The 20,424-nt window shown below is 38.5% G+C and overlaps 1 protein-coding gene across 3 annotated transcripts in view; it reads left to right on the top strand.

Moving 5' to 3' along the window:
- Positions 1-20,424, top strand: part of nlrx1 (NLR family member X1) — a 28,660-nt gene that overhangs the window by 1,032 nt on the left and 7,204 nt on the right. Inside the window, exons 2-9 of one of the 3 annotated variants that reach the window (XM_026192121.2) lie at positions 1-28; positions 1,529-1,647; positions 3,306-3,696; positions 12,923-13,154; positions 14,053-15,217; positions 15,524-15,707; positions 16,957-17,052; positions 17,673-17,759. The exon at positions 1-28 is cut by the window's left edge and continues 26 nt beyond it. In XM_026192121.2, coding sequence (XP_026047906.2) covers positions 9-28; positions 1,529-1,647; positions 3,306-3,696; positions 12,923-13,154; positions 14,053-15,217; positions 15,524-15,707; positions 16,957-17,052; positions 17,673-17,759 — 2,294 coding nt within the window. In that variant the 5' untranslated portion in view covers positions 1-8. Of the gene's footprint in view, positions 29-1,528; positions 1,648-3,305; positions 3,697-5,801; positions 5,993-12,922; positions 13,155-14,052; positions 15,218-15,523; positions 15,708-16,956; positions 17,053-17,672; positions 17,760-20,424 lie in introns of those variants that run through there. The other 2 variants (XM_026192122.2, XM_080288849.1) reach the window with 2 other exon arrangements.

The raw sequence follows: 20,424 nt of genomic DNA on the forward strand, positions 1-20,424 counted from the left end.
AGAAAAGGATGAATCTCCTCCCCCACAGGTTGGTGATTAACTGAACCTTGATGCCTAGTGACTTAAAGGCCCTGGCATAGTAGTGGGGATGTACGATATATCGAATATACTCGATATATTTCCATGTACGACGGTTAAAAGGGCATATCTTAAGCTGTCCTGCAGATAATTCACTGTGAGTTATTTTTCTCCCACACAGCGCAAATGCATCATTAATTCCACCCTCCCAACTGGAAAATTTTTCTACCCAGCACACTGTTTATATACTATGTCTTTTTATATACTACCATATAGGGAAAAATATGGCGATAGCGGGAGTTTCAGAGCGAGGGAATGAGACTCACTGTCATTTGGATTCACTGCTAAATGTAACAGTACAGTCAATTTAGAACAGGTCACTTACTAACCGGAAGGTTGGTCGTTCATTCCCAGTCTGCCCAGTCTGCATGTCCCAGATAATCTGGGACTCCCCACCATTTGACCTTAGAACTGAAGAAGCTTCTCGGATGAGAGGTGAAATGTCTTCAAGTAACTTAAAGAAGTCCAGACGCTTTTCTTTGCAAGCTCCTTTGACTACTTCTATAAACTGTATTTATTATAACTGTATTTATTATAGTAGCAACAGCACCCCCCTTAGTCAGTGTGCAATATCACCGATCAAACGGCACCTCACGCTGTGTGTGTGTGTGTATGTGTGTGTGTGCATGCGTGCGTGTTGCCAAAAGAGGATCAACAAGCTACTGAATCATGGAGTGTACTTATGTACTTACTGATTTACACACTGCTTCTGCATTTCGGCTTGTTAAATAAGTAGTGGAAGGTGTGTAAACTGCTAGGACATGTCATAACTTAGGACCAGTGACTACATGTGTAGTCACTGGAAAGTTAGTTTCATCTTTATGTCAGCACTCATAGAAACAGGCTTTGCTCAATGTTTCTGTTGAGTGTGTGAAAAATGTGCAAGAAGTTGAGGTATGTTAGGCTGTGTAGAGACATTGTCCATACAATAGTTGATGTGACTATTTTCCACAATGGGATGTAGTAAAGAACCACCATCTACTTGTGGCAAATGTTAATGCAAATGCAAAGTATTATGCAGAATAATATTAATATGCTGTTAATCGTTTTATGAATTTCACTTTTTTGTAAACGACGACTGGTGTCATTCATTTAAACTGGTTCATATTTCCATTGTTTTCTTTGTTTGTAATAAAGACCCAACAGAATTCTTAGGAACCTTGCAGGAAGTTTCTCAGAGCAAAAGTAGACAGGTTTCATTTGTGTTTATATTAATTGTGTGCAGTTGCGTAAAAGTCAGTGCTTTGGAGGTGTAATAACTTATATCTGCTGCAATATGCAAACAACAGCTTGTTCCTACATGTTATTCCTTAGCGTGATTATCAGATTAAGTAAGCAGCAAAGTAATGAAAGCAAGTTGTGCTTGAAATGTTGTTCTCTGTGCATTTGTATTTTATTAAGGTTGTAAGCAACAGCTGAACTAATTGGCATGATGCATTATTTTTTCCAGACAGATGAGTCATCTACTCAAAACATGGAGGATGTGGCAGATGGGAATGGAGGCTGCACCCTGGCCAGTCTCTGGTTTTTACTGCAGGAAGTTTACTACCTCAAACTCTTTAGAACCAGGTCCACACTTCAGTTCATTTTCTCAGTTATTGTCTCTTAAATGCAATATCAGTCAATTGTTTGGTAGTAATGTCACAGTACTTTGTAGAACAGTACAATGATGGTATTTCCTTGTTACAAAATAAGGCCTGCAATATGGGCCTTTTGCCCTTTCATTTTTTACAAAGTTGTTTTACATTGTACATTGTTGTTGTACATCACTTACCCGTAATAGACTGGGGTGTTCTTGTTACCCTACTGGGTGGGAGGGCGACATGAACACCCAAGTTTATGAATACAATAACTCGGGTGGAGTTTCAAATGGATACCCTAGGTATACAGCACTGTGCAAAAGTTTTAGGCTGGTGAGAAAAAATGCTGTAAACAAAGAATGCTTTCAAAAATGAAAGTGTTAATCAAAAGTGCCGATGCTTCCATCCAGCAGACGCTTTCACAGCATCGGGTCCCGATCCTCCAGACTGCGAAATAGCTTTTTCCCGCAAGCCATCAATCTCACTACCGGCTCTCCCACCACACACACACACACACACACACACACACACACAAACAAACAAACAAACAAACAAACAAACAAACAAACAAACAAACAAACAAACAAACAAACAAACAAACAAACAAACAAACAGTTAACTGACTCTATTGCACTCCCCGTACACTGCCTTTGTAATGCAGATGCTGCTTATGGACAGTCATTACTCTCAAGAATTCTGCTCATGTTTACAAGTTGCTACACTGGTCACTTTAAATCACTTCAAGGTGACCTTAAGCGTCAAACTGTAAATTGTAAATTTCAAATAAATTGTTACTGATCCCTTTGCCCCTAGTCCTGAATTGTATATTTATTTTCTACTCTTGTTATATTTGTTTGTTTTTACACTGATGCACCTGGAGCCTTGTCATCTCGTCTCTCTATATACTGTACTGTATATAGCGGAGATGACAATAAAGTGTAATTTGACTTTGACTAATCAACAAAATGCAGTGAATGTACAAAAGCGAAATTGAAATCAAATCAAGATTTGGTGTGACCACCCTTTGCCTTCAAAACAGCATCAATTCTTCTAGGTACACTTGCAAACAGTTTTTGAAGGAACTCGGCTGGTAGGTTGTTCCAAACATCTTGGAAAACTAAGCACAGATCTTCTGTGGATGTTTCCTCGCACCTTTCTGTCTCTCCATGTAATCCCAGACACACTCAATGATGTTGAGATCAGGGCTCTGTGGGGGCCATACCATCACTTCCAGTACTTTTTGTTCTTCTTCACACTGAAGATAGCTCTTAATGACTTTGGCTGTATGTTTGGGGTCATTGTCCTGCTACAAGAATACATTTGGGGCGAATAAACAATCATTTATATTTCTGAAAGCATTCATTGTTTACAGCATTTTTTCACGCCTGCTTTAAACTTTTGCGCAGTACTGTGTATACTAAAACATTTGAGTAGTGTGGATCTCAGTGATCTCAAACTCAAGGTCAGAGTCCAAAAAGGAAGGAGGAAAAGACTTTTTCACAGCACTGTACATCAGGATAAAACAGATTCAATTTGATCATTGTATTAAATTAATTATTGCATTACCACTTTAATAAGGTTTCATCACATCTGAGAAAATCCACCACTTAAAGAATAAAAACACCTTCTTTTTCTTTCTCTCTATAGACCCAATAGAGATCCACAAGAGAAAGCTCCTCCTATGGTTTAGCCACCTTCCTCAGGAGGAAAAACAGTTTGGAGGTTTCTTCAGCCCTGAGACCATGCATGTCGACCCACTGATCCTTGAAACTGATGCTGAGGAGAGGGCAGGACTACTCGGCTCTCCATTCCAAACCCAAACACACTGTAATCGCTCTGTAACTGTGGAACAGCTGTTTCAGCACACTGATACCTGGAGTGATGGCCGGGGGCTCAATGTCCTCATCTATGGTGCTGTGGGAACAGGGAAAAGTACAGTGGTCCGAAAGCTGGTGCTAGATTGGTGTGCTGGCACCACTCTGAGCCACTTTCAGCTGCTGATTCCTTTCTCTTGTGAGGACCTCAGTCAACTGTCAAAGTAAGATGGTTCTCTTACTTTTTATCACATGTAGAAAATTTATAGAGGCACAACTTTATTGATTGGGATTTAATGTACTGGTTGTTATACTTATCATTTTTATTTTCTTAGGTCCTAATATACATTTTAAATCTCTGACAAACAGTGTTTTAGTTTGCACATTACATCTATTTTCTTTTATTTAGTTTAACATTATGAATGCTTTTAACTCTGCCTTAATCGCCTTTCAGTTAAAGTGCAGGAGAACTCAGCAGGAAAAAGGTAGTTCTCTATCCACTATTAGCTTTCCATGTAATCATATTTGGGACAAGCCAGCATCAGCAAATTTATGGTTTTAGACTCATTTAAAGTTGTTGCAAAGATTGCATTCATAGCAGGCTAACAAATAACCACCAAATTGTTTCTTTGTTAACCCTCGTGCATTATTCTGAATTATCCTCCACACTCCTGTACACACGCACACATACACATTGACTTCAGGAGATCAAAATTACAACAAACATAGTACAATTACTAGGGTTGTCAGTAAAATTGATACCTGTATACTGATGCATATTACAAATTACTATGAGATTAAATACAGACCGTCTGTATGAGAGATGCAGCCACACAGCTCATACCCTTGCTAGCAGATGAAGTAGTTCACAACACTGAACACTTTATAAGGAATGTAAGTACATTTTCATTTATATATATTTTTTTCATTCTGTCCTGTCTGGCAGCTTTTGCAATCAGAATTATGATCTGAATGCACTGTGCCAAATGCATTTTGGTTTTCCAAGATATATAAGTGTTAGCCTACCTTCTGCTACTATTTAATCAGTAAATACCAAGTCACAGCAAGCATAGCACGACCTCAAGAATCCTTTTTGTTTTTATTTTTTTCTTGTATTACCTAAGATAATATTAAACGGGTTGTCATCATTGGCGGAGCGGGGGGGGGGGCTTACTGGGCTTAAGCCCGGGTTGTTTTGTCAGAAGCCCGGGGTCTTTTGGAGTGTAATTTTTCATAGTTAGATGCCTTTCTGACAACTGTATAAAACAAAAACTACACACAATATTCGAAGCACATAGCGCACACTGTGGGCATTTACGACTGTGCATAAATCCCCCCTAATATTGGTATGATCCGAGCTCAGACACTAAGTGACTGAGCGAGGGGGCGGGGGCAGCTGCTGCCTGTTGGAGAAACGGAGCCAGGCAGACAGAGGAGAACTGAAGTTCGACCAGGTACCAAAGCAAATCATTCGTACTGTACAAATAATGTAAATATGACGGTGTATCACAAAAGATTGATGTCAAACTGATCACTTGACCCATATTACGTTACTTCTCTTCAAGTGAATCAACAAATGGCGAAATGAAAAGCCGAACAACAACAATGCTGTTTCTTTAGAGAGTCTTAGCTCACATGTGTGTTTATTTCATATTTTCAGTTGTTACCCTCCACGGCTAAATAAATCGGTTTCAGTAATGTACTGATATACAAGAATGGACATAAGGGGCTTCTTTCAAAGAAAAAACTCTGGTAGATGTTATTTTATACATTATGCTTTGTATTTTGTTCAGTATATTCCTATGCAAAACAAGCAAAACACAAGAACATTTTTTTACTGTACAACATCAATTTAGAGTAAACTTGTTTTGTTTTGGGCAAATAAATATTGAAATATCTTTTGAATTAATTAAATGTCAGAATAAAGAGAGACAGAGCTTCTATTTTTTATCACTTTCATCAAATTTAGGAGTACATATACACTAAGTTTATTGTTAATTAATAAGAAAACTGCAGACGATTCCATTCTGAGCTGAAGAAGCTTCTGATAGGTTAGTAGAGTCCATGTGAGTAAATTGGTGGCACACCTGCAGATGCATATAAGGCAAAACACAGAGCCTGTTTCTGTGACATGGGAAAATCAAGAGATGTCAACCAAAACACCAGGAAAAGAATTGTGGAGCTCCATAAGTGTGGCTCAATTTGGAATACAATTTGGTGCCATTTGCAATTAAGAAATACAGATAGTTTCTCTCTTTACTCTTAAAGTTAACAAATATGTTTTTTATATTTATCAATCTAAAAAAAAATAAACATTTAGTCTGATTTGATGTTACAATTAAAAAAGTGTTTTTATCTGAAGAGTGTTTAAATATCTGGTTTCAACTGTATATTTGATGATGTTGGTGTTTGGTTTGATTGTCAGCACAAAGAGAGAGAGAGGAACAGAGAGGGAGAGAGAGGAACAGAGAGGGAGAGAGAGAGGAGAATGAGGACAGAACAGAGAGGGAACAAGAGCAGGTGAGACAGACATCAATCAATCAATCTTTATTTATAAAGCACTTTTCATACAGAAATGTAGCACAAAGTGCTTTACATGGTTAAAAGTAGAGATGGACGGATCCGATATTACGTATCGGTATCGGTCCGATACTGACCTAAATTACTGGATCGGATATCGGAGAAAAATAAAAAATGTAATCCGATCCATTAAATATCACGAAAGCACCTCACAAAACTTGCAACACGCCGTAACTCGCCTCAGAACGTTAGCACGTCGGAGCAGTATGCATCACGTGATAGAGCGGCTGTGGCATGCGGGACCTGTCGGTGGTCTGGATAGCATGTGGAGCTTCGCTAGCAACCCGGCATTTCATCTCCGACAAAGTTATCCCCGAGAGAAGTAAAGCAAGTGTGTAAGTCCATCTCTGAATGTTTGTAAAGCATTCCTGCGTTAAGCTTAACAAGCAATATATGGAGCGACTGCCTCTTCTTGCTGCTACTTCAATCATGAAACTGCTTAACGATCAGCTGATCGGCTTTTCTGTCGCGAGTCTGTGTCTCTTCTTTGTTTTTGGCCCACTTTGCACCAGAAAGAGGAAACCAGCAGCTGAACAATAGCAGCACGTTTAAGCTTGATCAGCTATTGTTAGAATGTATTTAATATTACTTTCTACTCCAGGATCTTTTTCTACGTAGCTGACGGCTGGTAACTGTGCAGAGGCGGATCTAGCAAAGTTTAGCCAGGGGGGCCGATAGGGCATGAACAGGGAAAAGGGGGCACAAAGACATACTTTTCTTTCTTATTCTCATTTAAAATGTCTAGCTTTTAATAAATAATTATCTGACACCCAAAGTTTTAATTTGATGCAAAATGAATAGAAGTCCATTACTGTATATAGTAACTATTAAGTCTAATATATATACCCTAGTAAGCTATAGTACTTTTTCCTTTGGGAAGGTACCATCTGTGCAGTCTGCAATTTTGTTGAAGAAAGATGTTGAATCTATTTAATATTTCTTGAAAAATAATTGATTTCTGTGCATTTTTTTTCACACTGCATCAAATTAAGGTTGATTACGTCGATTAAGCATCATGAGGTGGAGCGTGAGGGGTGGTTCCCTATTTTTTATTTATTTATTTTTGTTGTTGCTGGGAGTTGGAACCCTATTAGTTAGGTTGCTTAATATTTATGCTAAGTACTCTTTAAAATACCAGAATAGGGAGGATGGTGTAGGTTTAAGTTTATTAGATTGATCAGTATTGCTGAACTATGAAATTTTTTTTTTTTGCATACAGGTATAACAGAATAGCATTTAGTGTAGTTGTTGTTTTAAACTTGAGTATGAACTTATATAAAATGCAGCAAGATATTTAAAAAACAGTTTTGTTGATTAAAAAACACTATATCGGATTCATATCAGTATCGGCAGATATCCAAATTTATGATATCGGTATCGGTATCGGACATAACAAAAGTGGTATCGTGCCATCTCTAGTTAAAAGCAGCCTACCCCACCCCATCCCGCCCTCCAATTCACTCCCCACACTCTCATTAACATAAGCGGTCATGGATACATACCCCCCCCCCCCCCCCCCCCCCCACACACACACACACACACACACTTGAAAAGTAAAATTGGGCTGGGCACACATGAACCAGGTGAGGGAACACTATCACGCGGAGCCGGTCACAGACCGCAGCCTCCAGGCCGGGCACACAGCTGGAGGGAGGCAAAGAAGCCCCCCAGCCAGGCTGAGAAGACCCACAGAGCCGCAGCAGCCACGGTCGATCACAACCCCGGTGCAGAGAGCCCCCTCCGAGGAAACACTGGAGATATGACCTAATAAGAGTATATACAGAATAAAAAGATAAAATACAATAAATATTATGTAGGACCTAATTTAATAATATAAATAGAATAACAGGATAACATCGAATAAATAAACATTAAGTAAAAGATAAAATACAATCGTGGCTCAAGAGTTGGGAGTTCGCCTTGTAATCGGAAGGTTGCCGGTTCGAGCCCCGGCTTGGACAGTCTCGGTCGTTGTGTCCTTGGGCAAGACACTTCACCCGTTGCCTACTGGTGGTGGTCAGAGGGCCCGGTGGCGCCAGTGTCCGGCAGCCTCGCCTCTGTCAGTGCGCCCCAGGGTGGCTGTGGCTACATTGTAGCTTGCCATCACCAGTGTGTGAATGTGTGTGTGAATGGGTGGATGACAGGTTGTGTAAAGCGCTTTGGGGTCCTTAGGGACTAGAAAAGCGCTATACAAATACAGGCCATTTACCATTTAAGTAAAAGCTAAATTAAAAAGGTGGTCTTGAGCCTGTTCTTAAAAACATGTACGTTCTCTGCGGCATTGAGCTCCTCCGGCAGGCTGTTCCACAGACGAGGACCATACCACTGAAAAGCTGCCTCTCCGTGAGTATGTGTCCTGACTTTAGGAACGATCAAAAGGCCAGTACCAGAGGACCTCAGGGTCTGCGAGGGTTCATATGATAGAAGCAGATCTGAAAGATAAGAAGGCCCAAGACCATTAAGACATTTAAAAACCAATAAAAGAACTTTAAAATCGATCCTGAAACACACGGGGAGCCAATGCAGCGATTCTAAAACCGGTGTAATGTGGGTCCACCCTCTGGTCTTCGTCAGCACACGAGCTGCAGAGTTTTGTAAAAGTTGTAAAGGAGAAATATTCTTTTTGGGAAGACCAGAGAGCAGGGCATTACAGTAATCAATGCGACTGGTAATAAAAGCATGCATCAACATCTCCATGTTGGCCTGAGAGAGAGTAGGGCGGACTCTGGCTATATTTTTTTAGATGATAAAATCCAATTTTGGTTACATGTTTAATATGTGGGATAAAACCAAGCTCAGAGTCGAAAATAACACCCAGGTTTTTCACTTGTAGCGAAGGACATAGTGAAAATGCCTGTAATTTAGACAAGAGTTTCTCTCTCTGAGCCTCAGGACCGACGATTAAAACTTCAGTTTTGTTCTGGTTAAGCTGTAAAACGTTTTCTGCCATCCAAGATTTTATATCTAGAATACAGTTAAAAAGGGCATCCATTGGTCTGGTGTCATCAGGAGACACGGAGATGTACAGCTGAGTATCATCAGCGTAACTGTGGAAGTTCACTCCATGCCTCCTGATGACACCGCCAAGAGGGAGCTTATACAAATTAAAAAGTACAGGGCCTAAAACCGACGCTCGGGGCACACCACAAGTCATTTTATGGATCTTAGAGGAGCATGTATCCATACTCACCATAAAAGTTCTGTCTGAGAGATGGGAAGTGAACCAGTTGTGTACAGCACCAGAGAGGCCCACCATGTGTTTCAGTCTGTTTAAAAGAATAGCGTGGTCTACTGTATCAAAGGCTGCGCTTAGATCCAGTAGCACCAGGACTGAGAGCTTTTGGGCGTCCCAGTTATATCTAAGATCATTTAAAACCTTTAGGAGAGCAGTCTCTGTGCTGTGGTTCACCCTAAATCCAGACTGGAATATCTCCAGGATCTGTCTATCATTTAGAAAATCATTAATCTGAATAAAAACAAGTTTTTCTAAAATTTGACTTAAAAATGGTAAGTTGGATACAGGTCTGTAGTTATTAAAATCATTACAATCCAAATTGCTCTTCTTCAGAAGGGGCCTCACCACTGCCGTTTTAAAGGCAGCAGGGAAGACACCCAACTGAAGAGAGCAATTCATCAAGCTCAACTTCAAAAAATCCATAAAGTGTTTTAAAAAGTAAAGAGGGGATTGGATCTAAAAGACATGTGGTGGGTCTCACTTTGAACTTTCTTAAGGTTCTCAGCATTAACCACGACAAACCTGTCCAGTGTCTCCTCAGATACAATAGAGCCCTCAGATATGTTTAAAATCATATTGCGAGAAGATAAAATATCAGATCTGATGGCGCTGATTTTTCCCCTGAAGTGGTCTGCAAACTGCTCACAGAGCGAGTCTGTGGGGTTCTTTGGGAGCTGTTAAAACCTGGGTTAAATAAATAATCTATGGTAGAAAAGAGGACCTTGGGATTATTTTTGTTATTACTAATTATTTTGGAAAAGTATGAATTTCTTGAATTCCTTAGTGTATTATTGTACATTTTAAGTTGCTCGCAAAGTATTTGATGGTTGATTGCATTTTAATTTTTCCTCCATCTCCTCTCTGCTGCCCTTAAGTTTTTTGACTTCTTCGTTTCTCCATGGTGATGCATGTTCTTTTTGGTGGTGAGTGGAGCAACGGAGTCAAGGCTTTTCTTCAATTTGCTGTTAAAATGATTAAAAATAAAATCGCAGGGTTCAGGTAAAATCACAGGGGGGGCATTCATCTAAAACCCTGGTATAATTTGCAGCCACTTCAGAGGTTAGATAGCGCCTCCTCACAGTTCGCACCGAACATGTTAGTCAAATGGTTGTTTACCAAAAGTATCACCGTATCATAGGTCCTCATGTATCTCGTACCTAGTGTTTCTTTTTAGGTTTGTTATTTTTCAAATTCTATATTTATTAAGTTATGCAGGATTGTTTGCACAACAAGGCTAAATAATTATATAAATGTTTCTGAATCTAAATAGTGGACTTTGGTAGAATTAAAAAATAAGTGTAGTGCAGGTCTATGATGATTTTAGTGCTACTATCATCTAGTTTTGATTCTGGTTCTGTCTTGGTTAAATCCTGCTCTGGGTCTGGTTGAATTGGGGTTTAGTTCTTGTGTCTTGATGCAGCCCCGACTTTGTTCTGCCTTGCTGCTTATTTAAAAAACTAGTTTAAGGTGTCCTGCATATGTGATATATATTTTTCCCTATATGAAGTCATTCCTTTTTGAACAAAACTCAAAACAGAGCCTATTAATCTTTCAGTCATTTCTGACACCCCCCCCCACACACACACACACACAATCCCACATAGGGCTGTGTGATATGACCAAAATCTCATATAAGACATCTATCGTCCCGATAACGATATAAATCACAAAAATGTAAAATTTTCTGTAAATTCTGTGAATCTCGGGCAGCTCGACTTGCTTTGAAGTGTTTCCAGCTGCGCGTCCTTTACCCGGAGTCGAGTGTTTTAACCGATGCATGAAACTATACATTTTTAGACATAAGTTGTAACGGCCGCCGTTTTCTTTGTATTTATTACACGGCGTGCTGTGGGGAAAAGCCTGTTCTAACGTTTGAGTCTAAGGTTTATTTTTTAGCACCTGGTGGCTCCTTTTTACTTCTCATCTGTAAATAATCTGCTCGTTCACGTGATTCAGTTCATTTTGAAAAGTCTTAACAGGATCTTGAGCTTTATTGTGAAAGGTTTATGTGGAAAATAAACAAGCGGACACGCGATGGTTTTACCGTCGTTGTTGCTAACGACAATGCATAAAAACAGGCGCTTGTCCGTCCGTAGTGTGGCTATATTAAATATAAGAGAAAGAGAAATGAATATAGCCACTACAGTGACCATCAAAACGATGAAAAAATATTGCCGTAAACAGTTTATTTTGCGACACCACGAAACAAACGATAGCATAAAATGAAACGATAGACGTTTTTATATCGTTATCCGATATATATCGTTATATCGAACAGCCCTACTCTGTTGTACAGGAGCTGCTGATGTTACTGGGCCTGGAGCACGTTTTCTCATGATAACCTCCCCAATGTGCGTAGCTTTGCACTCAGGTCCAAAACGTGAATTTAGTTGAATTGAATTCTTCCCTGGGTTTAGACTATTATTTCATGTCACTGAGCGTTCAAACGTTAAAGTAATTTGCCCGAATCAACAGTAACACATAAACACTTAAAAGTAAATGATACTTGTATATAGTTGTTCCTCTTCAGTAGGACCGACTTTCATTTACTTTTAAGTGGCAGAAAAATTCCAAAAGCAAAATTTCTATGAGCTTAACAAGTATCTGTTAAGGTCATTTATCTACAGTTTGCCAGATAAACTGTAAGTTCTCATTTGTTAAATTAGATATTGGATCTGAATATAATTTGAAGTTTTGCTTTTTGATATTGAGAAACGTCCTGCAAAATGAACTGAATTATACTAACTTTGTGTTTTTCATATGCTAAATGAAAATATTCTTCAGTTTAGTGCAGGACAAACACGTTGGCTTACTGTACTCTAACAGATTTACAGTGAAGCACTGTGTTGGACTGGTGCACAGTGCAGTGTTTATGTTAAGACTTAAGTTAAATCAACTGTGGTAGAGAGTAATTTGAATTTAAGCTGATAATGCTCAGATTCATTCACAGTATAATGTCAGTGTAGTCGTGGATAGAAATAAGCCAGCACAACTCATTAAACATCTTATGTTGAATTCAGGTTTTTAAAACCACAAAAAGTAAACCTCAGAGCACTACAAGCAGAAGCAGGCTAGATGATCACAGACACTACACTAATCTATTCTTAGTGATTTTTGCACAAATGCTCAACAGAAGCAATTGTCCAACAACCTTCTAATTAGTGGATGACCTGGCCTAAATGCCTTTTCATCCAGGCCTGCTGGATAGGCCTTTGTGGGTGGACTTCATCTAAATAATGTGTGGCAAAATGTTTCTTCCGCCTGTAAACGCTATGTTGAGATAAACTTCAACAACAAATTCAACTTCAAAATCAGCTGAATGATTGTGCTTGCATGTTAAAGCAGTTTTGCTGCATGATTTCAAGTGTCAACTTTTATGAGAAGGCAGTCATTTCTGCAAAAGAAGCAAAATGTTGGCCTTTACCATCTCTAACCTTGAATTAAAAGAATGCTTTTTTTAAATTTTCCAATAGCGTTACTGGGAGTGTGCTAGTTCCGAAATAATCTGAAAATATTGCAAAATCAATCTTTTTTTTTGTATTCTTCTATAATTTCATTTGATTGATAAATTTGGCAACCCAAAGTGTCACATTGTTATTTTATGATTCTAAAGACTCACATTCTCTTTTACACAGGGTTACGTCTCTAAGAGACCTGGTGAGCAGGAAGTACCTGCACCTGAAAAAACACCCCCTTCTAAGTGGGGAGGGAAAACAGGCCAAGGATGTGCTCTTCCTTTTCAATGGAATGGAAAAGATGCAACTGGATTTCCGAATTGGAGCCTCAGAGCTTTGCAGTGATCCTAATGAGGGACTCCCTCCAAGTGTAGTTGTGGTAAACCTGCTAAGAAAGTATCTGTTGCCTGAGGTAAGAAAAAACCAAAAGGGGTTAACTAAAGGTAGGGATTAAACAAAAAATGGCTAAAGCTAATATGTACCCCCACTCCAGGTTTTTGTTTCATTTCAAATCTGACCAGGTTCTTGTCTTTTATTTAAAACTACAAGCAAAATGAATAAAAGTAACATTTAGCAAAAGAGTGAGTTTAGAAAAGTATGCTAATAATTAAAAAAAATCGTATTATTTTTAATATTACACATATTACACTGAACACATGCAGTTTTTAATGCAGTACGTTAGTTAATCCCAGGAGAGATTTGTTCTACTACGTTTTACATCCTTTGATCATTCTCTTAGTTTTTAGGTGTGAACACAAAATAAAGATGAAAACAAGCGCAAAGCGACTTTAAACCGATTACCAGAGTAATTCTACTTTAGAAACATGAACAGGTAGACACGGAGGCTGCACCCTGACTGTTCATCCGTTTGGTACCTTTATGACCTATACTTGAGATGTTATGTTACTGGCGGCATGTGTCTGTTTGGATTAATCAAACAGTTAGGATTGGAAAATTTGACCAGTCGTGGCCTTAAGTCCAACTTTGACTTAAAAAGTTAATCACTTCTGTCTAGTACTGGAATATAGAAGCGCGGGATTATTAGGCAGAGGATTATGATTTTAAACCCGTTGAAAATAAAAACTAAAAACACTTCAAATACATCATGTTCTTAAGAAAGTATAACGAGTAATTTAGATCCAGATAGCTTTGTCGTTCCAAATGCCTTGAGGCAACTATTGTGATTTCGGCGCTGTATAAATAAAATTTAATTGAACTGAAGTGTAGTATGAATTTTCAGCCTTGTTTGTTAGATTGTAAGTCCCACTGTTTGTAAATGGCACTTATTGTTTACTTTATATGTTTCACAGGCCAGCATCTTGATTACGACAAGACTGTCTGCTTTGAACTGTATCCCTCAGAAGTATGTTACTCGTTACGCACAGATACGTGGTTTTAATGACCCATCACGCCAGCGGGCGTACTTCACCAGTCGCCTTCTAAAGCAGAGTGACACTGCACATAACCAAGAGGCCCAGGATCTTGTAGAACTGCTTTACCTCAACCTCCAGAGAGAAAGCCAACTTGCTGCTGCATGTTTCCTTCCATCGTACTGCTGGCTCACTTGTGCAACCTTACACTTTCTGCGTTTTACCAATACCAAAGCCCCCATCCGCACTCTAACTGGCATATACACAAGTTTCCTCAGGCTCAATTTTGGGGGTGAAGTGCTCGGTACAGGAGCAGGGACGGACATGCCCATTCAGGAACACCAAAGTTCTCTGATGTTATATGTTGTCCGTACAGTAGGTAAGCTTGCATTTGAAGGTGTGACATACAAACGCACATCCTTCTCAGAAGCAGAACTAGAGCAGTGGATAGGAGGGAAGACAAAGACAGATGAGGAGCTTCATCAGCTGGCCATGTTCCGCACCGATGTACTAGACTTCTTTTTGGCTCCTTCCATAGAAAGTGGTAAATCTATATCACAAGACCTAAGGGAAAACAATGAGAAGCAGTATGTGTTTGCTGTCCCAGCCATGCAAGAATACCTGGCAGCACTCTATGTAGTTCTAGGAGAGAACAAATCCGCTCTTGAGAAGCTCACCAAGAAAGTATCTGTGGCCATTGGTCAGGCAAGTGAGGATGTCAATGCCCTTGTTAACATCTTTTCTAAGTTAATTCCCCTCCGAATTTTTGCAGTATTCAATCTTCTTAAGCTTTTTCCAAAGCTCTATGAGAAAATCAGCAGTCTCAACAAAGGCAGTATAGCCAGAACCATGGCAGCTGAGCTGTTCCACACTGAGGATAGCTACAACGAGGATGTCCTTGACCAGGTAGAGCAAAACCTTGTAGGAGTCCATGGCCCACAGCAACAGCAGTACAGTGAACGTCAACCTTTTGAGCTGTACCCTATCTTCATGGGTGGGCTATTGCACTATGGTAACCGTGTGCTTCTCCAACAACTTGGCTGCAGCATTCAAAGCACCACTGTGGCCCAGATCACCCATTCCATTAGGAAATACCTTGTTAGAGGTAAAAAAACAACAACAACAACAACAACAACAAAAAAACGTTCTCTTGTGAAACAAAGTACTTAATCTGCCTACAGAGTAATGTTCTGTAATTGCTAAAGCTTTAACAGTTACAAAACATATATTTATCGTTAGAACTTTACAAAAGTATTAGAAAACAAGAAACTGAACATAAAACTCAGATTCACTTGTAAACATTTATGTGATATGAGATAAATGAACTCTAAAGATAGAAATTGTGTCTGTAATTGGTGTATGGCAACCCATATTGCACATTTTCATGTAGTATGTGTTCTTTTGATACTAGAGCTTAACAAGCCACAACCACCAGAAGAGCTGATGGATCTGTTGGTCCTTCTATATGAGTTCCAGAACCCCAGACTGACTGCAGAGGTTGTAACTTCAATCAGAGCTATCCGCCTCACCAACATTCGTATGACTTCACTTAAATGTTTCATACTGAGTTCTGTGCTTTCCTGCACCCCTGCAAGGTAAATTATTATTTGAAGGAACTGGATTAGAGATCGACTGACTGTGTATGTGTATGTTATGTCAAAAGAGGTGGAAATACATCTTTTACATCCGAGAGATGGTAAAAGAATCAGAATCAGAAAGGGTTTTATTGCCAAATGTTGAGAAGGTATACAATATTAGGAAATTGCTTTGGTACTTAGTGCGAAACATACTGTAAAACAAACACTTAAATGAACATAAAAATTCAAAGTAAAAGTGCTAGGCAGATAGATGTATACATAAATACAGGTGAAATGCAGGCAAAAGGTCTCTATTTGTGCTTTTGCTAACAGTAAATAATTTGTGTTGTTAATCAAAGATATCAACCAATGTAAAAGTCTCATTAATATATTAAATGAGAGTTGTGTAATGGAAATTATTATCATATCTGGATTTTATGTGCATAGACATGATCCAACTTCAACCTTGGCAGATTAGTGTCTTTGTGGTTGCAGGAATGTGAAAGACAAAAAATGTGTCACCAACCCATCATTATGCATAATTCCGAATAAGAGAAATGGTATTAAGTGTTGTAATTTGTGACCACAGAAACATAATTCATATGTAATTTTGCTGATAGTTAATTATGGTTAATTGCTGAATAATGATCAGAGTATAATCGGGTATAACTTTAACTAATATAACAAATAAGAGAATATAGGCCTAGAATAGGCCTCTCACTGAAAGTTACTTCCTGTAGTTCTTGCGATGAATAGCAGACTTCATCTGAAGATTCAGCCTAGGGAGTTTACAGTCTACAAATTCTGGCAAGTAATGGCAGAGAAACAACCATTTCCCAAAACTGTGGACCTAAAAATTGGTTTTGTATTTTTTGGCCTCTAACCTACATCTGTTGATGCCATTGCAAACTGTTATCGCAGACAGTGATTTCTGGAATTCCTGAGTCTGACTCAACACTCACTTATGCAGAGACATTTTGGGCAAAATAAAGAGATTTCTAATATAAGCAGCAGAAATAAGGTTTCTATAAAGCTCTTGGCCCTATCTGCCATAAGGAAAGGGTGAAGAGTGCAATTATTCGATAATAGAGTCACTACACAGCATCCCAAAATGTTTGCCATTGGGGTCATAGTTATTACTTCAGTTTTAATAGTGTATATTGTATATATACTGCTGATATGAGACTGTGTATGTGGATACAAAGGAGCTGTCTATTTGTTTTTCATTATTGTTTTTATTTAACCATCTTGTGGTGCTTTGTTACAGTTACTACCTTGAAGAACTGGACCTATCCTCCTGTCTCCTGAATAATGACACGCTTCAGATGCTGTGCCCTGCCTTCAGACACACATACAACCTCAAGTGAGACTTGAAACTTAATATATGATCTTGTTGCTTGCAAAAAAAAGCAACCTGAGTTCATGATGCATGATGCATATTGCATGATGGTGATGGTACTATTATAGCTACTAGAACTGCTTTTATTTTGTGTTGGATGTTACAATGGCATGATGCACTTACCCAATGGTAATTATGGTAGTTTCATTATAATCAAGCGTCAGATTCAGAAAAACATGCTGCAAAAAAGTTTGAAATATTTGATCCCCTACAACCCAGCTCCCCTCAGGGTGCCCTGCCTGTGTGGTACTGTTTCTCTTCTAAGGGTACAGGATGAGTTGACTGCATTGAGGGCACAATAGATGGCGTTATTAACTGTAAAATCTTGACCTTATTCCGTCAGCTAGAAGACGAAAATGGGTTATGAATGGGTCCATAAAATTAAATAAATGAATAAATTGAAACATTTTTATAATATTGTAATAAATTACACTAGTACATTGGAATACAACATTTATTTCTAAATTCTAATTTAATATATAAATTCTAATTAGAACTCATACATGTATATATATATATATATACATACATGTATGTATATGTATGTGTGTGTGTGCGCATGTAATTGTCTCTGTTGTCTTCAGTCTGCAGTTTAACACCCTTGGTCCTGAGTCCTGCAGTCTGCTGAGAGACCTACTGCTAGATCCCAGGAGTGTTATTAGATCTCTGAAGTAAGACTCTACTTTTATTCCAGTTTTGATGTTTTTAGCCCAAATGTATGTAACCAAATGAGTCACATCTTTACCTTGGCATTGTCTTTTAATTTTATGTAATAGATTTCAGAATTTGATTGCATAATTTGAAAATGCATAAGTATTGGAAAGATTAAGAAAAAGTTGCACAACTTGGTTTTACATTGCAACTGCAAACACGGTACAAGTAAGACACTACCAGAATGTCAGAACATCAATTGAAACTTGAATTCCAAGGAGTTTAGGGGTAAAATTAAGCCAAATAATTATGGGCAAAGTAATAAATTAACTGGACAAGAAAATATGCCCTAAAGCGCATATGTTTTTTGTTTTTTTTAATTAAAAAGGGTTTTAGTGGGTGACAGAATCATGGACATGCTCATGAATATTATAAACTCAAGCTCTTTAAACTGCATTTCAATTGAAAAAACAGAGAAACAAAAATAATATCACTAGCCAAAATAGGGCACAATTAAAAATAGTGTTATTTTAAGTACTTTAAGTACATTTTTAAAATGGTATTGTATTTAAATAATAATAATAAAAATTTCAACATAAGGTGCAATTTTTCTTCTTAAACAAATAAGGTAGAAACATAAAAGGTTGAACAGCTTTAAACTCTGAGTATCCTTAGCCAAAATTATTTGTACATTAGGTTAAAACAATGTGATCATTGAACATTTTAGTGCAAAAACCCCCCAAACCCATTAGATTCACAATAGCTCCATGCTTATTTACCGTCTGTCTCTTTCAGCCAGTTACTTTGACAATCTAACCTGTTCAGATTTTCAGAGCTCTAGGCAACTCTCTTTTTTGTTACTATGTGACCTGCAAGTTAGAACAGTCTCTCTTACATGGGACAGAAGTGGCAGGACTAATCAAATACTTGCGGGCTATGACAGACAGCTGTGGGTGGGTCCCTTCTCGCCTGGACCATCACTTCAGCAAGCAGTCTTTCTCGCTGATGGTGGATCCTGCTCTGTACAAATTCAGGGCCCGTTACACAGGGCTTCCTCATCTGCATCAGTCTGAAGACAATGAAGAGAGGAGGCTCTTTGTCTTTGCTGGCTCCTTTGTGGTGGCGTCTTTACACTGAGGCAGCAGGGCCTCAAGGCTGGTCCAAACCTCTTCTTGCTCTCCCCTTGCAAAACAATATAAATCCTTAAAGCGTGGGTCAAGCACAGTAGCTATCTTGAGCCACTGATGGTTGCGTGTAGCTACAGGTTGAGATAGGTCTTTTACAAAGGCAGAATAAATTTCACCATGTGTTTGAGTCATCATTGGAGACCTCCATGGTGTGATGCAGGTGGCAGAAGATAAAACCACTGAACATGAGACATATGTCTCACCTCCAAGATTATTATTAATCTACACAATAACTGTCAACTATAGAGCTTTTTGAAGAAACTGTAACAATAAGTTAAAAACTAGTTTTATTTACCTGCATGGCTCAAGAACAGTTACCAGCTTTTGGAGTTTTACCAGCTTTGATGGAGTTAACTTGTGCTTTGTTTGTCTAAAGCAGCAAAAACAGCCTCTTGATTCTTTAGTAGACCAGAAACCGTATCCAGCATTTTATCAAGGCTTCTGTTGGGTAGTCTTTTGAAATGAAATTTGCCTCAGATCAGTCCTAGCAACGCGCTTTTGTCTCGTTCTTTAATAAATTTGCATGCTGAAAAAAATGTTTTGTCTCTCTCCCATTTCTTCTTGTAGCATGTCGCAGCCCTACTTGGAACCTTGTTAAGATCCAACCATGCAAAATATGGTGGTTTTAAACTCTTGATCAGGACTGAATAGGTCAACCTTTGTTAAGGTGTCTTATGCTTTGTTTGACAGCTGTTCATTATGTTTTGTTTTGTTTTGTTGGGGGGGGGGGGGGGGGGTGTATATCAAATGATGCTTCTTATTTGGCACACATAAAACTAAAAGCTACCGGCCTAATCTGGGAGACAGTCAAAATAACAGACAGAATTAAGAATTCAGCTCAGCTAAGCTTAATGACAGAGTCATAAATTTAGTGAATCCATGTTTTCCCAGGTTGTCTATGGGAAGTCTGAAGACCGTAAAGAGACTCACCTGTAAGATTACACTTAAACCTGTGACTCACCACAGGTTTAAGTGTAATCTTTCTGAGTTGTTTGATGTGTTAACGGCCATTTGCTGGGAAAAGTTTTGATAATGACAAGCACCGTGTTCATTTTCTTTTTGTTTTGATTTCTTCTTTTTTTCTCCTTCAAAACAATATAATGGCACACAAGCTGGACCTTGATCCACAGTTTAAGGGTGCTCTACAGTGTAATATTAAAGTTGAACTTCACCTTCCAAAAAGAGTCAAATTTGTGAGTCTATGAAATTTTATATCTTTGGATATTATATCTTTGGACTTATGTTTGACATGTCAATGGTTAATAATCAAATTTACTCTGTACATGTTGTTCTTTTTTTCTCTTTTTTATGACATAATGGTTTAAAAGAGCAAACTAACATTTCAATTGACATCATTTTCAGTTTGCTAAATGTCTTTCTTCCACATTAATTATATATGGGAAAGGTTTATCACTGTGTAACATCCCCTCTTCTTTTAACAACAGTGTTTGACTCAACATTGAGCAAAGTCTAAATCAGAGGAAAGTCACATACTGTT

This window comes from Astatotilapia calliptera, chromosome 14 (assembly GCF_964374335.1).
Source record: "Astatotilapia calliptera chromosome 14, fAstCal68.1, whole genome shotgun sequence".
In the NCBI taxonomy this organism is placed as follows: domain Eukaryota; kingdom Metazoa; phylum Chordata; class Actinopteri; order Cichliformes; family Cichlidae; genus Astatotilapia; species Astatotilapia calliptera.